We start from the raw sequence: 17093 nt of genomic DNA, 5'->3' as shown, positions 1-17093 counted from the left end.
CGGAGGTTACAGCAAGCCAAGGTTGCACCATTGCATTCCAGCTTGGGCAACAAGAACGAAACATCATCTCAAAAAAAAATTTTAAAGTTAATTAATGAATTCTTTAATATTCAGGTTCTTCAAGTCCATTTTTTGTGTCATCTATTCGTGGTACAATAATTGAAAACACATCTTCAGCTGGGACTTTGACACAGATTCCTTTTTTCCCTAAATATGAAGTGGAACTTGATTCTCATAGAAAAATCATCCCATATCCTGGAAAGGAACACGTTGAACATGTTTTGGAGGAGTATTCACATCAAGTCAAAGATTTGCAGAGAAGACTAGATGAAGTGAGTTGCCTTCTTTTCTAGCACCTGATGGTATTTGGGGGACAACTGTGAGGCCCAATATGCAGTTTTAAAGCCAGTTATACAACTTATTGGAAGAAAAAACAACAGTGGGTTTATTGGTTAAATTTGTTAATTTGACCTGTGCCTTCTATTTTCAGTATTAAAATTGGGCTAATGAAAAGTCTACCTATTTATTTATTTTTGTTAATAATTATTCAAAACACCTTGGTTTCTTGATGTAAAATTTAATGAAACTTGAATAACTCAAAATTATAGTAAGTAGCATTTATCTGTAGTTATAATTAATAATTTAAAATTAATAATAAAAAAGCTATCCTGTCATACCTGGTTTCTCTTTACAAAGCAATGATAGAGGGAAGGCTTTTTGATGTGTGTGTATACATTATGGCTAAATAGCATCTACAAGTATATTTGCCAAAATTTTCAGGTGGACATTATGTAGAATCAATGCATTTTTACAATTACATATTGGGTCTCAGTAGTTCACAATCTAAAAGTCAAACTCCTTACGATCACATACAAAGCTTTTCATGCTCTAACCTCTCCCTGGTACATTTTAGCCTCATATGCTACCTATTCTCCATAGGTCTGTCCTGTTCTGGCAATATCAGGCCACTTGCTCTTCCCTGGACATACCGGGTTATTCCAGACCTGCATGCGTTTGCTCAGGCCGTTCCTCTTCTCTACCTTGTCTGCCTGGTAAACTCTTATTATGCAGCAAGACACAGCCCAGGCATTTTCTTCTGTGAAGCCTTTCCTCTAGATGACATTAGGTATGCTCTCCTCTGTACGGTTACTGCCATCTGTGCACATTTATTGTAGTATTTAGTACATCTAATTTTTCTCATTACCACATTGTTCTAACTTGTCAGACTGTGTATGCACTTTTAGGAAAAAAACCCCTACAATTTTATTAACTACTGAAAATTATGTACCCTGGTATATTATGTACAGGGATACAAAAATGACTCAGATAGGACTTACAAGAATTCGTAGTCTGAGAGGGGAGCTTGTCATATAAACAGTGGCATTACCTTATGATAAATACACTAATGAAGATGTATATGTAGACAAAGGAAGCACAGAGTTACCGGTGAGGAGAAGGAACAGTATCTCAATTTGTTTTCTATGTCTATTCCTTAAAAGAATATGTGACATTTTATTGGCCTTCAATAAATATGTGTTAAATCAGTAAATTTCCTTTCTTTGTAGGTTTTTATTTTTCCTAGGGTTCCTAATTGCCTTTCTTTTTCTTTATACTATTTGACTTTATCATATCCTTATTTGAAAAAAACCTGTCGTATAGGTTTTCTGTATCCTCCTTTGATGCAGGACACTCCAAGTGTCTTCTGACCTTTTTCCCAGTCTAGATTAGTTTCTCGATAGGTCTCTTGTATAACTCTTTTCCTAAGACTCGTGCCTCTACTTTCCAGGTTGGATCCGTGGTTTCCAGGAATCACTGTTTTCTATTTTCTTTCTTTTTTTTAAATTAAACAAAAATTTTGTGTGTATGTACTAGGTATATATATTTATGAAGTACCTGAGCTATTTTGGTATAGGTATGCAATGTGTAAAAATCACATGATAGAAAATTGGGTACCCATCCTCTCACACATTTACACTTTGTGTTGCAAACAATCCAATTATATTCTTTAAGTTATTTGAAAATTTAGTTATTATTGACTATAGTCACCCTGTTGTACCATCAAATACTAGGTCTTATTCATTGTATTTTTTGTAACCATTTAATCATCTTTACCCTCACCCTTATTCCCCCACTACCCTTCCCACCCTCTGGCAACCATCCCTCTACTCTCTGTCTCCATGACTTCAATTGTTTTGATTTTTAGATCCCACAAATAAGCGAGAACATGTGATGTTTGTCTTTCTGTGCCTGGCGCATTTCACTTAACATGACCTCCAGTTCCATCCATTTTGTTGCAAATGACAGTATCTCATTGTTTTTTGACTGAATGATACTCCACTGTTTAGAAGTACATTTTCTATATCCATTCATCTGTGGATGGACACGTAGGTTGCTTCCAAATCTTGACTATTGTGAACAGTCTGCAACAAACATGGGAGTGCAGATATCTCTTTGGTATCTTGATTTCCTTTTTTGGGGGGTATATACCTAAGAGTGGGATTGCTGGATCATACGGTAGCCCTGTTTTTAGTTTTTTGAGGGACCTCCAAACTGTTCTTTATAGTGGTTGTACTAATTCACATTCCCACCCACAGTGTACAAGGGTTTCTTTTTTCTGTATCCTTGTCAGCATTTGTTACTGCCAAACTTTTGGATAAAAACCATTTTAACGGGAGGAGTTGATATCTCATTTTAGTTCAGATTTGCATTTCTCTAATGATCAGTGATGTTGAGCACTTTCTCATGTGCGTGTTTGCCATTTGTATTTCTTCTTTTGAGAAACGTCTATTCAGATCTTTTACCCATTTTTAAATTGGCTTATTAGATTTTTTCCTATAGAGTTGTTTGAGCTCCTTCTATATTCTGGTTATTAATCCCTTGTCAAATGAGTAATTTGCAAACCATTTCCTCCCATTCTGTGGGTTGTCTCTTTACTTTGTTGATTGTTTCCTTTGCTGTATAGAAGCTTTTTAACTTGATGTGATCCCATTTGTCCATTTTTGCATTGGTTGCCTATGCATGTGGGGTATTACTCAAGAAATTTTTGCCCAGACCAGTGTCCTGGAGAGTTTCCCCCAGTGTTTTCTCATAGTAGTTTCATAGTTTGAGGTATTAGATATAAGTCTTTAATCCATTTTAATTTTTAAATATGGTGAGATGTAAGGATCTAATTTCATTCTTCTGCATATGGATATCTAGTTTTCCCAGTACCATTTATTGAAAAGACTGTCTTTTCCCTAATGTATGTTCTTGGCACCTTTGTTGAAAGTGAGTTCACCATGTGTGAGTGGATTCATTTCTAGGTTCTTTATTCTAGTCCATTGGTCTATGTGTTTGTTTTTATGCCAGTAACATGCTGTTCTGGTTACTGTAGCTCTGTCGTATAATTTGAAGTCAAGTAATGTGATTCCTCCAGTTTTATTCTTTCTGTTTAGGATAGCTTTGGCCATTCTGGTCATTTGTGATTCCATATGAATTTTAAGATTGTTTTTTCTATTTTTGTGAAGAATGTCATTAGTATTCTGATAGGGATTGCATTGACTCTGTAGATTGCTTTGGATTATATGGACATTTTAACAGTATTGATTTTTCTAATATTTTCTAACTATTGATTTTTCAAATTCATGAACATGGAATATCTTTCCGATTTTTGGTGTCCTCTTCCATTTCTTTCATCAGTGTTATAAAACACTGATAAATTCTTTTTGTTCTTTCAAAAACAACAAAAGAAATTCTTTTGTTGTTTTCATTGTTGAGATCTTTCACTTCTTTGGTTAATTCCTAGTTATCTAATTTTACTTGTGGAACTTGTAAATGGGATTACCTTTTTGATTTCTTTTTCAGATTGTTCACTGTTGACATATAGAAATGCTATTGATTTTTATATGTTGACTTTGTATCCTGTAACTTGACTATATTTGCTTAGTAGCTGTAATAGTTTTTTGGTAGCATCTTTAGGTTTTTCCAAATATAAGATTATATCATCTGCAAACAAGGATAATTTGACTTCTTCCTTTCTAATTTGGATGTCTTTTATTTCTTCCTCTGTGTGATTGCTCAAGCTAGGACTTCCAGTACTATGTTGAATAACAATGGTAAAAGTGGGCATCCTTGTTGTGTTCCATATCTTACAGGAAAGGCTTTTAGTTTCTCCCCATGCAGTATGATACTTGCTGTAGTTCTGTCATATATGGCTTTTATTATGTTGATCTTGTAGGTGTGCTTCTTGGTTTTCTATTCTATACCCAGTTTTTTTGAGAGTTTAACTTTATCAAATGCTTTTTCAGCCTCAATTCAAATAATCATATGGATTTGTTTTTCATTCTGTTGATATGATGTATCACATTGATTGATTTACATATGTTTAACCATCCCTGCATCCCAGGGATAAATCCCACTTGGTCATGATGAATGATCTTTTTAATGTATTGCTGAATTCAGTTTGCTAGTATTTTGTTCAGGATTTCTGCATCAATATTCATAAGAGATATTGGCCTGTAGTTTTCCTTTATTGATGTGTCTTTGTCTGGTTTTGGTATCAGGTAATACTGCCCTCATAGAATGAGTTTGAAAGAAGTTTCTCTTCCTGTATTTGTGGAAGAGTTGAGTATAATTGGTGTTAGTTCTTTAAATGTTTGGTATTCAGCAATGAAGCCATCAGATCCTGGGCTTTTGTTTACTGGGACTCGTTCAGGTTTTAGATTTCTTCAGAAGAGCACCATCAGTGTGCAGATAGTTTTTAAAATTCGGTCTTCCTATTGAGGGAGGGGTTAGGGAATGAATGGTGTAGGCTTCTATTACACCATCTTGCTCTGCCTCCAGCTTCTCGTATCTTCCTTCTTAATCTACTTCTTCATTTAGTAAAAACATATCTTTGTTAAATTCTTATGAAAGTGTTAAACTCTTAAGAAAAAGATACATTTTATAAATCATTGCATGTCTGAGAATGACTCTATTTTATACTCATGATTGATTGGCTCAGTAAAGTTGAAAGTAATTTCTCTCAATCTTTTGAAGATATTGTGCTTTTGCATTCAGTATTGCTACTGAGAAGATGTTTATCTGGTTATTGTTCCTTTGCAGATGATTTTTTATTTTTTAATTAATTGAATTTCATTTTTACCATCTTTTCTTTGTCTCTGAAATGCCACTCTAATGTGCTTAGGTATGAATTTATTTTTTATTTATTTATTTATTTATTTATTTTATTGCATTTTAGGTTTTGGGGTACATGTGAAGAACATGCAAGATTGTTGCATAGGTACACACATGGCAGTGTGATTTGCTGCTTTCCTCCCCATCACCTATATCGGGCATTTCTCCCCATGCTATCTCTCCCTAACTCCCCACCCTGTGCTGTCCCTCCCCTATTTCCCCCCGACAGACCCCAGTGTATGATGCTCCCCTCCCTGTGTCCCTGTGTTCTCATTGTTCAACACCCACCTTTGAGTGAGGACATGCGGAGTTTGATTTTCTGTTCTTTTGTCAGTTTGCTGAGAATGATGGTTTCCAGGTTCATCCATGGTCCCTACAAAGGACACAAACTAATCATTTTTGATGGCTGCATAGTATTCCATGGTGTATATGTGCCACATTTTCCCTGTCCATTCTATCATCGCTGGGCATTTGGGTTGGTTCCAGGTCTTTGCTATTGTAAACAGTGCTGCAGTGAACATTCGTGTGCATGTGTCCTTATACTACAACAATTTATAATCCTTTGGATATATACCCAGTAATGGGATTGCTGGGTCAAATGGAATTTCTATTTCTAGGTCCTTGAGGAATCGCCACACTGTCTTCCACAATGGTTGAACTAATTTACACTCCCACCAACAGTGTAAAAGTGTTCCTATTTCTCCACATCCTCTCCAGCATCTGTTGTCTCCAGATTTTTTAATGATCGCCATTCTAATTGGTGTGAGATGGTATCTCAATATAGTTTTGATTTCCATTTCTCTAATGATGAGTGATGATGAGTATTTTTTCATATGTTTGTTGGCCTCATGTATGTCTTCTTTTGTAAAGTGTCTGTTCATGGCCTTTGCCCACTTTTGAATGGGCTTGTTTTTTTCTTGTAAATCTATTTTAGTTCTTTGTAGATTCTGTATATCAGCCCTTTGTCAGATGGGTAGACTGCAAAAATTTTTCCCATTCTGTTGGTTGCTGATTCACTCTGATGACTGTTTCTTTTGCTGTGCAGAAGCTGTGGTGTTTGATTAGGTCCCATTTGTCTATTTTGGCTTTTGTTGCCAATGCTTTTGGTGTTTTGGTCATGAGGTCCTTGTCTACACCTATGTCCTGAATGGTTTTGCCTAGGTTTTCTTCTAGGGTTTTTATGGTGTTAGGTCTTATGTTTAAGTCTTTAATCCATCTGGAGTTAATTTTAGTGTAAAGTGTCAGGAAGGGGTTCAGTTTCTGCTTTCTGTACATGGCTAGCCAGTTTTCCCAACACCATTTATTAAACAGGGAATCTTTTCCCCATTGCTTGTTATTGTCAGGTTTGTCAAAGATCAGATGGTTGTAGATGCATGGGGTTGCCTTCAAGGCCTCTGTTCTGTTCCATTGGTCTATATCTCTGTTTTGGTATCAGTACCATGCTGTTTTGATTACTGTAGCCTTGTAGTATAGTTTGAAGCCTGGTAGTGTGATGCCTCCAGCTTTGTTCTTTTTGCTTAGAATTAACTTGGCCATGTGGGCTCTCTTTTGGTTCCATATGAAGTTTAAGATGGTTTTTCCCAGTTCTGTGAAGAAGGTCATCGGTAGCTTAATGGGGATAGCGTTGAATCTGTAAATTACTTTGGGCAGTATGGCCGTTTTCATGATATTGATTCTGCCTAACCATGAGCATGGAATGTTTTTTCATCTGTTTGTGTCCTCTCTTATTTCGTTGAGCAGTGCTTTGTAGTTCTCCTCGAAGAGGTCCTTTACGTTCCTTGTTAGTTGTATTCCTAGGTATTTTATTCTCTTTGTAGCATTTGTGAATGGCAGTTTGTTCTTGATTTGGCTCTCTTTAAGTCTGTTATTGGTGTGTAGGAATGCTTGTGATTTCTGCACATTGATTTTGTATCCTGAGACTTTGGTGAAGCATCAGTTTCAGGAGATTTTGGGCTGAGATGATGGTGTTTTCTAAATATACAATCATGTTGTCTGCAAATAGAGACAATTTGACTTTCTCCTTTCCTAGTCGAATACCCTTTATTTCTTTTTCTTGCCTAATTGCTCTGGCTAGAACTTCAAATACTATATTGAATAGGAGTGGTGAGAGAGGGCATCCTTTTTTAGTGCTAGATTTCAATGGGAAGGCTTCCAATTTTTGCCCATTCAGTATGATATTGGCTGTTGGTTTTTCATAAATAGCTTTTATTATTTTGAGATACATTCCATCAATACCTAGTTTATTGAGGGTTTTTAGCATAAAGGGCTGTTGAATTTTGTCAAAGGACTTCTCTGCATCAATTGAGATAATCATGTGGTTTTTGTCTTTGGTTCTGTTTATGTGGTGAATTACATTTATAGGCTTGCATATGTTGAACCAGACTTGCATCCCCGGGATGAAGCCTACTTGATCATGGTGGATAAGCTTTTTAATGTGCTGTTGCAATTGGTTTGCCAGCATTTTATTGAAGATTTTTGCCTCTATGTTCATTATGTATATTGGCCTGAAGTTTTCTTTTCTTGCTGAGTCTCTGCCGGGTTGTGGCATCAGGATGATGTTGGTCTCATGAAATGATTTGGGAAGGATTCCCTCTTTTTGGATGTTTGAAATAGTTTCAGAAGGAATTGTACCAGCTCCCCTTTGTATGTCTGGTAGAATTCAGCTGTGAACCCATCAGGACCTGGGCGTTTTTTGGGTGGTATGCTCTTAATTGCTGCCTCAACCTCTGCCCTTGTTATTGGTCTGTTCAGGGTTTCAGCTTCTTCCTGGTTTAGGCTTGGGAGGAGGCAAGTGTCCAGGAATTTATCCATTTCTTCTAGGTTTACTAGTTTATGTGCATAGAGTTGTTTGTAATAATCTCTGATGATGATTTGTATTTCTGTAGAATGTGTGGTGATATCTCCTTTATCGTTTTTTATTGCATCTATTTGATTATTCTCTCTTTCCTTTTTTATTCATCTGGCTAGCTATGTGGCTATTTTGTTGACCTTTTCAGAAAACTGGCTCCGGAATTTATTGATTTTTTGTTTCTCTGTCTCCTTCAGTTCTGCTCTGATCTTAGCTATTCTTTGTCTTCTGCTAGGTTTTGAGTTTGATCTTGGTCATTTAGCTCTTTCAATTTTGATGATAGGGTGTCAGTTTTAGATCTTCCCTCGTTTCTCATGTGGGCATTTATTGCTATATATTTTCCTCTAGAGACTGCTTTAAATGTGTCCCAGAGATTTTGGTATGTTGTGTCTTCGTTCTTGTTGGTTTTAAAGAACATCTTTATTTCTGCCTTCATTTCATTGTTTATCCAGTCAACATTCAAGAGCAAGTTGTTCAGTTTCCATGAAGCTGTGCGGTTCTGGGTTAGTTTTTGAATTCTGAGTTCTAACTTGATTGCACTGTGGTCTGAGAGACTGTTTGTTATGATTTCCATTCTTTTGCATTTGCTGAGGAGTGATTTACTCCCAATTATGTGGTCAACATTAGAGTAGGTGTGATGTGGTGCTGAGAAGAATGTATATTCTGTGGATTTGGGGTGGAGAGTTCTGTAAATGTCTATTAGGTTTGCTTGGTCCAGGTCTAAGTTCAAGTCCTGGATATCATTGTTAATTTTCTGTCTTGCTGATCTGTCTAATATTGACAGTGGGGTGTTAAAGTCTCCCACTATTATTGTGTGGGAGTCTAAATCTCTTTGTAAGTCATTAAAAACTTGCTTTATGTATCTGGGTGCTCCTGTATTGGGTGCATATATATTTAGGATCGTTAGCTCTTCTTGTTGCATTGATCCTTTTACCATTATGTAATGTCCTTCTTTGTCTCTTTTGATCTTTGTTGCTTTAAAGTCTATTTTATCAGAGAGGAGAATTGCGACCCCTGCTTTTTTTTGCTCTCCATTTGCTTGGTAAATCTTCCTCCATCCCTTTATTTTGAGCCTTTGAGTATCCTTGCATGTGAGATGGGTTTCCTGGATACAGCACACAGATGGGTTTTGGCTTTTTATCCAATTTGCCAGTCTGTGTCTTTTGATTGGGCATTTAGCCCATTTACATTTAGGGTTAATATTGTTATGTATGAATTTGATCCTGACATTTTGATGCTAGCTGGCTGTTTTGCCTGTTAGTTGATGCAGTTTCTTCACTGTGTCAATGCCCTTTACCATTTGGTATGTTTTTGGAGTGGTTGGTACTGGCTGTTCCTTTCTATGTTTAGTACTTCTTTCAGGAGCCCTTGTAAAGCAGGCCTGGTGGTGATGAAATCTCTGAGTAATTGCTTGTTTGTAAAGGATTTTATTTCTCCTTCACTTATGAAACTTAGTTTGGCTGGATATGAAATTCTAGGTTGAAAGTTCTTTTCTTTAAAGATGTTGAATATTGGCCCCCACTCTCTTCTGGCATGTAGGGTTTCTGCTGAGAGATCTGCTGTAAGTCTGATGGGCTTCCCTTTGTGGGTAACCTGACCTTTCTCTCTGATGGCTCTTAGCATTTTCTCCTTTGTTTCAACCCTGGTGAATCCGACGATTATTTGCCTTGGGGTTGCACTTCTTGAGGAATATCTTTGTGGTGTTCTCTGTATTTCCTGGACTTCAATATTGGCCTGCCTTGCTAGGTTGGGGAAGTTTTTCTGGATAATATCCTGAAGAGTATTTTCCAGGTTGGATTCATTCTCTCCATCACATTCAGGTACACCTATCAAACGTAGATTAGGTCTTTTCACATAGTCCCATAATTCTTGGAGACTTTGTTCATTCCTTTTTACCCTTTTTTCTCTAATCTTGCCTTCTCATTTTATTTCATTGAGTTGGTCTTCGAGCTCTGATATCATTTCTTCTGCTTGGTCAGTTTTGCTGTTGAAACTTGTGTATGCTTCATGAAGTTCTCGTGTTGTGTTTTTCAGCTCCATCAATTCACTTATATTCCTCTCTAAGCTGTATATTCTCATTAGCACTTCATCAAATTTTTTTTCAAGGTTCTTAGTTTCTTTGCATTGGCTTAGAACATGTTCTTTTAGCTCAGAGAAGTTTCTTATTACCCACCTTCTGAAGCCTGTTTCTGTCAATTCATCACACTCATTCTCCATCCAGCCTTGTTCCCTTGCTGGTGAGGAGTTGTGATCCCTTGTAGGAGGAGAGGCGTTCTGGTTTTGGGTGTTTTCATCCTTTTTGCCCTGGTTTCTTCCCATCTTTGTGGATTTGTCCACCTGTCATCTTTGTAGTTGTTGACTTTCAGACTGAGTCTCTGAGTGGACATCCAGTTTGTTGATGATGAAGCTATTTCTTTCTGTTTCTTAGTTTTCCTTCTAACAGTCAGGCCCCTCAGCTGTAGGACTGCTGAGGTCCACTCCAGGCCCTGCTTGCCTGGGGATCACCTGCAGTGGCTGCAGAACAGTAAGGGTTGCTGCCAGCTTCTTCTTCTGCTATCGTTGTCCCACAAGGATACCCACCACATGTCAGTCTGAGCTCTCCTTTATGAGATGACTCTTTGGATATACAGGGCCCAGGGAGCTGCTTGAGGAGACAGTCTGTCCTTTATAGGAGCTCCAGTGCTGAGCTGTGAGCTCTGTTGTTCCTTCCGAGCTGCTGGGCAGATACATTTAAGTCTGTTGCAGCAGAACTCATAAACGCCACCCCCCTTTTTTTTTCCCAGATGCTTTGTCCTGGGAAGTTAGGGCTTTATTTATAATTTTCTGTTGTGCTGCTGCATTTTTTCAGGGCTTCCCTGCCCAGTGAGGAGGCAGCCTAGTCACAGTCTGCCTGCAGAGGCTTTGCTGAGCTGCTGTGGGCTCCGCCCAGCTGCCATGTGAACTTCCCTGCAGTCCTGTTTATACAGGTATAGTTAGAACTGCCTTGGCACTTGCAGCCAACCTCTGTACTGGTGGATTCTCTCTGTAAATGCGGGCTGCCTTGGCAATGGCAGGCTGCCTCAGTAATGGCAGACTACCTCTGTAGTGGTAGACTGCCTCGATAATGCTAATGACCCTCCCCCACAGAGGTGGACCGTCTGGGGTTCAGCTGTGCTTGCTGTGAAACTCTCAATCCAGAGCGTTTCTGATTGCAGTTGGGCTGGGACCAGCTGAGCCTGATCACCTGGCTCTCTGCCTCAGACTCCTTTTTTTTTCTTTTCAGTTGAATGGGCGACTCTGTCTCCCAGGCGTTCCAGTCGCCTGTTGAAAAGGTGCTGGGATCTGTGTGATTTCCCGTGTGGTGCCCCACTGCACTGGCTGAAACAGCCATGTGGAGATTCCTGGCGCTTTTTTGCTTGGGAATCTCCTGGCCTGGCTCCCTGTTTCAGTCTTCTTTTTATCAGTTGAATGGGTGACTCTGTCTCCCAGGAGCTCCAATCGCCAGCTAAAATTGTGCCCAGACTCTTGTATTTTGTGTGGAGACCTGCCACGCTGACTGAAACAGCCGTGCTGGTGACCCATGGGTCTCCTCCACCTGGGAGTCTCCTGGGCAATAAAAACCCATCTGGAAATGTGGCATCCACTCACCCTCTGTGCTATCGCTGGGAGCTGCAATCCTGAGCTGCTCCTAATCGGCCATCTGGGATCCTCCCCCCGAATTTTTTTTTTTTAATTCACCATGCTAGGGACTCAGTAGACCTGTTGGTCTGTAGATGCGTGCCTTTCAGTTTAGAGAAATTCAGCTGCATTTTTTCTTTGGCAGTTTCCTTTATTCTGTTTTTTCAGTTCTATCTTTCCAAAGTGCCTGTTAGAAACATATTTTCACCTTGGTTAAATCTCTAAATCTCTTACTTTTTCTTTCAAAAATTTGTCTATGTTTTCTACCTTTGGAGGACACTTCTTGACCAGTGACATTTTATTGAATTGGACTTTTTTGTTTACAACCATATTTTTAATTTCCATGTCCTCTTCTCCTCTGATCAGTTCTTTGGCATAGCATTTTATTCTTGCTTTATGCTGATAATGTCTCTTGAATTTCTCTGAAAATACACGTTTTTGAAGTGTTCTTCCATTTTTTGCATTATCTTTCTTTGTTTCCTCTGGTTCTTTTTTTATTACCTTGGTATTTTTCCTCAAGTGTTCATTGGTTTTTGGTTTTCTGTTCATATTCAGGCTGATGGCAAACTTTCTATTCATGGACAGAACTTGATGGCTTTGCTTTGGGAGGATTAGGTACGACATCAACTATAATATTGGACCATCTTCTATTCTGGGAGATCCCTCAGTGCCTGATCTTAGAAATCTTTGTATATTTCTCTGTAGTTGGACACCTGGAGTTTTGGGTGGTGGTGTCTGCTGCCAGGCATTTTAAGTAGGTAGGAGGTAGGGATTGACTTTTCTATGTATAGAATGTCAACTAATTCTCATGTTTTCATATAAAAAACTTATTCCTATCTCCATGTTAAGCTGGAAGTCGGATTTGTTTTAGATGCAGTGTTTTGCTTGTAAAGTAGAGAATGGATTAAAAGGGGTCAAGCTTAAGACAGGGAGACTAGTTAAGGTATTCTAGTGATCTAAGTGAGAAATTATTAATTATGCTTTGAACTACAGCAGTGAGGGAAGGAAGTAGACATAAAAATACATTGAAAATATATATAGATTTTTGGAAGTTACTAGTTATAAGGAAATGTGTTCCTCTAATGAAGATTGATTTGGATGGCTTTTTTTTTTTTCAGAGCAATGAATTGCATGAGAAACAAAAATTTTATTTGAGGCAGTCAGTCATTGATTTGCAAACAAAACTTCAGGAGATGCAAATGGAGAGAGATGCTATGGCTGACATCAGGTTAGGATTTGTTATGTGAAATTATTTTAAAGTTTTACTCTTTGTAGTAGAACTACTTGTGTGAATATGAGTTTTATCAATATTATTTATTTTCTTTCATTTATTTCATAGACGAAGGGAGAATCAGTCCCAGGAGGATTTAAGAAATCAGCTTCAAAATACAGTTCATGAACTTGAAGCTGCCAAATGCCTTAAGGAAGACATGCTGAAAGATAGCAACACACAGATAGAGCAACTACGAAAAATGATGCTTAGTCATGAGGGAGTGCTTCAAGAAATCCGGTCAATCCTAGTTGACTTTGAAGAAGCCTCAGGCAAAAAAATATATGAACATGACAGCATGTCTACTCTGCACTTCCGCAGCTTGGGTTCAGCTATTAGTAAAATCCTAAGAGAATTAGACACAGAGATTTCTTATCTTAAAGGGAGGATATTTCCAGTAAGTGGTGAGAACACTACTTTAATTTTATATTAAAATGCATTAATAATAAAATTAGATATATAATTTTTTTAAATCTTAAAAGTAAGCCAAGTTCTCTTTTTTCTGAAATAACAGAAGTTAATTCCACAGTAATCTCTCATGATAGGAACTAGCTTGATTACCTGCATAGCGTCATGACAGTATAGACAAAGTAAAATATCTAATAAAATATAGGGATAGAATGTATCTGATTTTATAATTCTATCTGTAATTAAAGCATTCCTTTAGTTGAAAATCTCTAGATTTTCCAAGCATCATATTTACTGGTAACTAAATCAGTGTCTCTTTTTAAAAACCAGGTAGAGGATCAACTTGAAGCACTGAAATCTGAATCACAGAACAAAATAGAGCTACTACTACAACAACATCAAGATAGGTAGGTTTCTGACTGAGGTGTGGAAAAGCATAGTGAAACCAAACCACAGTTTTATAGTATTTCAGCCACTATTCCAAAATCTAAACAGCTCTGAAACACATAAGTTTTTTTTTTATAAGTTTATAGGAAACTCATGTTAAAATTTCGTTTTCCTGACCCTTGTTAAAATGGTAAGGAAGACTTTATTTGAGATGATTCCAATAGGAGTATTGCTATAGGAGAGAGAGATTGAGGTCAGCTTCCAATACAAGGCCAAATGGGGATTTATAGCCAAGGGGCAGGGTGAGGGGATCTGTGGATGCAAAATTACTAAGAAAAAGCCTTAAGAATAGGGGGAATTCTTGCTAAAGGCAGGCCAAGGGCTTAGGTATCAAGGGAAGAGGATGAAGAATTTGATCAGATATAGAGGGTAGGAGGACTAAACTGACTTGGGAAGATTCTTGCTAAGTATGGGCTAGGCAGGCCAAAGGTTGAGGCCTAGTTGAAAAGAGGCCTCAAAAGACAGACTAATGTTTGGCGAAGGAGAGAGTTTTTCCACTCATTTGTTGGAAAAACCTGACCAGAGCTAATGTAAACCATTTTATCATCTATGATTTAGTGTGAATATTTACAAATTGTTGCATTCATAATATGTTTGATTAATGGGACACTTCCCTAGATCTCACTGGGGGTGTCATATAATATATAGTATTTGCAATTTATCACCATTGTAAAATCAAAAAAAATTCTGAATTCCAAAACTGGCTGGCTCCCAAAAGGTTTGGATAAAGGATTTTGGCCCTGTTGTAGACACTTGTTATTAAAAGAGTAGCATATACAAAAGCAAAGCAAAATACTAAATTTGAGAGTATCGAAAATCATTAATTTTAAAAATAATTCATAGTCTGGAAAATCTTCTGTATCAAATAGCAATCACCACATTCTTTTTTAGGATTGAGCAGTTAATAAGTGAACATGAAGTTGAAGTAACAGGACTTACTGAGAAAGCCAGCAGTGCTCGAAGCCAAGCCAATAGTATCCAGAGTCAAATGGAAATCATTCAGTATGTGGTTTGAAACTGTTAGTTATTCATCTTCATTTTAGAGATATTATTTTCATTAACTTTCTGTTCTATAATCTTTTATAATTTGCTTAGTAAGATTTCATAAGAAAGTAAAACTTTTTTTCTAACATTTAAATGAACAGGAAATATTATTTAACATAGATAATATTATCTGACCATATAAGAAGTATTTTTGCAAGTATCTGGGGCTCCTGGGACTGTCTGTTTTAAGTATTTGTATAAGTCCCTTCTTACACTGCTATAAAGAACTACCTGAGACTGGGTAATTTATGAAGTAAAGAAGTTTAATCGACTCACAGTTCCATCAGCCTAACAGGAGTCATGACTGGGAGGCCTCAGGAAACTTACAATTATGACAGAGGCAAAAGGGAAATAAGTACATCTTACCATGGCGGCGCAAGAGAGAGAGAATGTGGGGATGTGTCACGCTTTTAAACCATCAGATCTTGTGAGAACTCACTATCACAAGAAAAGCACGGAAGAAATCTGCCTCCATGATCCAGTTTACCTCCCACCATGGCCCTCCCCTAACACATGGCAATTACAATTCAACATGAGATTTGAGTGGGGACAAAGAGCCAAGCTGTATCATTCCACCACAGGAACCCTCCCAAATATCATGTTCTTCTCAAATTTTAAAATACAATTATCCCTTCTCAACAGTCCCCCAGTCTTAACTCATTTCAGCATTAACTCAAAAGTCCACAGTCCAAAGTCTCATCTGAGACAAGGTAAGTCCCTTCCATCTATGAGCTGTAAATTAAAAAACAATTTTGTTACTTCCAAGATACAATTGGGTTACAGGCATTGGGTAAATGCTTCTGTTACAAATGGAAGAAATTGGCCAAAACAGAGGGGTTACAGGCCCCATGCAAGTCCAAAATCCAGTGGGGCTCTCCTTAAATCATTAAGCTCTAAAATAATCTCCTTTGACTCCATGTCTCACATCCAGGGCACAGTGATGCAAGGGGTGGGCTCCCAAGGCCTTAGGCAGCTCTGTCCCTATGGCTCTGCACAATACAGCTTCCGTGGCTGCTTTCACAGGCTGTCATTGAGTGCCTGGAGCTTTTCCACATGTACAGTGCTAGCTGTCTGTGGATCTATCATTCTGGGATCTGGAGGATAGTGGCCCTCTTCTCACAGCTCTACTAGGCAGTGCCCCAGTGGGGACTCTGTGTGGGAGTTCCATCCCCACGTTTCCTCTCTGCACTACCCTAGTAGAGGCTTTCCATGAAGGCTGTACCCCTGCAGCAGACTTCTGCCTGGACACCCAGGCATTTCCATACATGCTCTGAAATCTAGGCAGAGGTTTCCAAACCTCAGCTCTTGCTTTCTGTGCACCTTCAGGCCCAACACCATGTGAAAGCTGCCAAACCTTGGGGCTTGCACCCTCTGATACAGTGGCCCAAGCTGTACCTTGGCCCCTTTTAGCCATGGCTGGAGCTGGAAGAGCTGGGACATAGGACGCCATGTACTGAGGATGCACAGAGCAGTTGGGAGGGCCCTGGCTCACAAAACCATTTTTTCCTCCTAGGCTACTGGGCCTGTGATAGGAGGGTCTGCCTGAAGATCTCTGACATGTCCTGGAGACATGTTCCCCATTGTCTTACAGCTCCTCCTTACTTATGCAAATTTCTGCAGCCCACAGCTTGAATTTCTCCCCAGAAAATGGGTTTCTCTTTTCTACCACATGGTCAGGCTGCAAATTTTTCAAATTTTTACACTGTGCTTTCCTTTTAAACATAAGTTCCAATTTCAGACCATCTCTTTATGAATACATATGACTGTATGCTTTCAGAAACAGCCAGGTGACATCTTGATGCTGCTTAGAAATGTCTTCTGCCAGATACCCTGAATTATCTCTCTCAAGATCAAAGTTCCACAGATCTTTTGGGTAGGGACAAAATCTGCCAGTCTCTGCTAAAGCATAGTGAGAGTGATCTTTACCCCAGTTCCCAAGAAGTTCCTCATCTCCATCTGAGACCACCTCAGCCTGTACTCATTGTCCATATCACGATCAGCATTTTGGTCACAACCTTTCAACAAGTCTCTAGGAAGTTTCAAACTTTCCCTCATCTTCCTGTCTTCTCCTGATCCCTCCAAACGGTTCCAACCTCTGCTTGTTATCTAGTTCCAAAGTCACTTCCACATTTCATGTATTTTTGTAACAATGTCCCCACTCTCCTGGTACCAGTTTTCTGTATTAACCTGTTCTTATGCTACTATAAAGAACTACCTGAGACTGGGTAATTTATGAAAAAAAGAAGTTTAGTTGACTCATAGTTC

General features: G+C 38.4%; 1 protein-coding gene across 14 annotated transcripts in view; it reads left to right on the top strand.

Moving 5' to 3' along the window:
* Positions 1 to 17093, top strand: part of CCDC158 (coiled-coil domain containing 158) — a 119787-nt gene that overhangs the window by 23401 nt on the left and 79293 nt on the right. For 13 of the 14 annotated variants that reach the window (XR_004263709.1, XR_004263708.1, XM_032261111.1 and 10 more), the window contains 5 exons: positions 115 to 332; positions 12778 to 12887; positions 12999 to 13326; positions 13668 to 13744; positions 14676 to 14786. Coding sequence is in view for 12 of the 14 variants with exons in the window: in XM_032261111.1 (XP_032117002.1) it covers positions 115 to 332; positions 12778 to 12887; positions 12999 to 13326; positions 13668 to 13744; positions 14676 to 14786 (844 nt within the window). In the remaining 2 variants the exon portion in view is untranslated. The remainder of the gene's footprint in view (positions 1 to 114; positions 333 to 12777; positions 12888 to 12998; positions 13327 to 13667; positions 13745 to 14675; positions 14787 to 17093) is intronic. The other variant, XM_032261114.1, reaches the window with a different exon arrangement.

Source organism: Sapajus apella, unplaced genomic scaffold (assembly GCF_009761245.1).
Source record: "Sapajus apella isolate SASKATOON/1434 unplaced genomic scaffold, GSC_monkey_1.0 scaffold121, whole genome shotgun sequence".
Taxonomy (NCBI): domain Eukaryota; kingdom Metazoa; phylum Chordata; class Mammalia; order Primates; family Cebidae; genus Sapajus; species Sapajus apella.
This window is presented reverse-complemented; position numbering and strand designations above follow the sequence as displayed.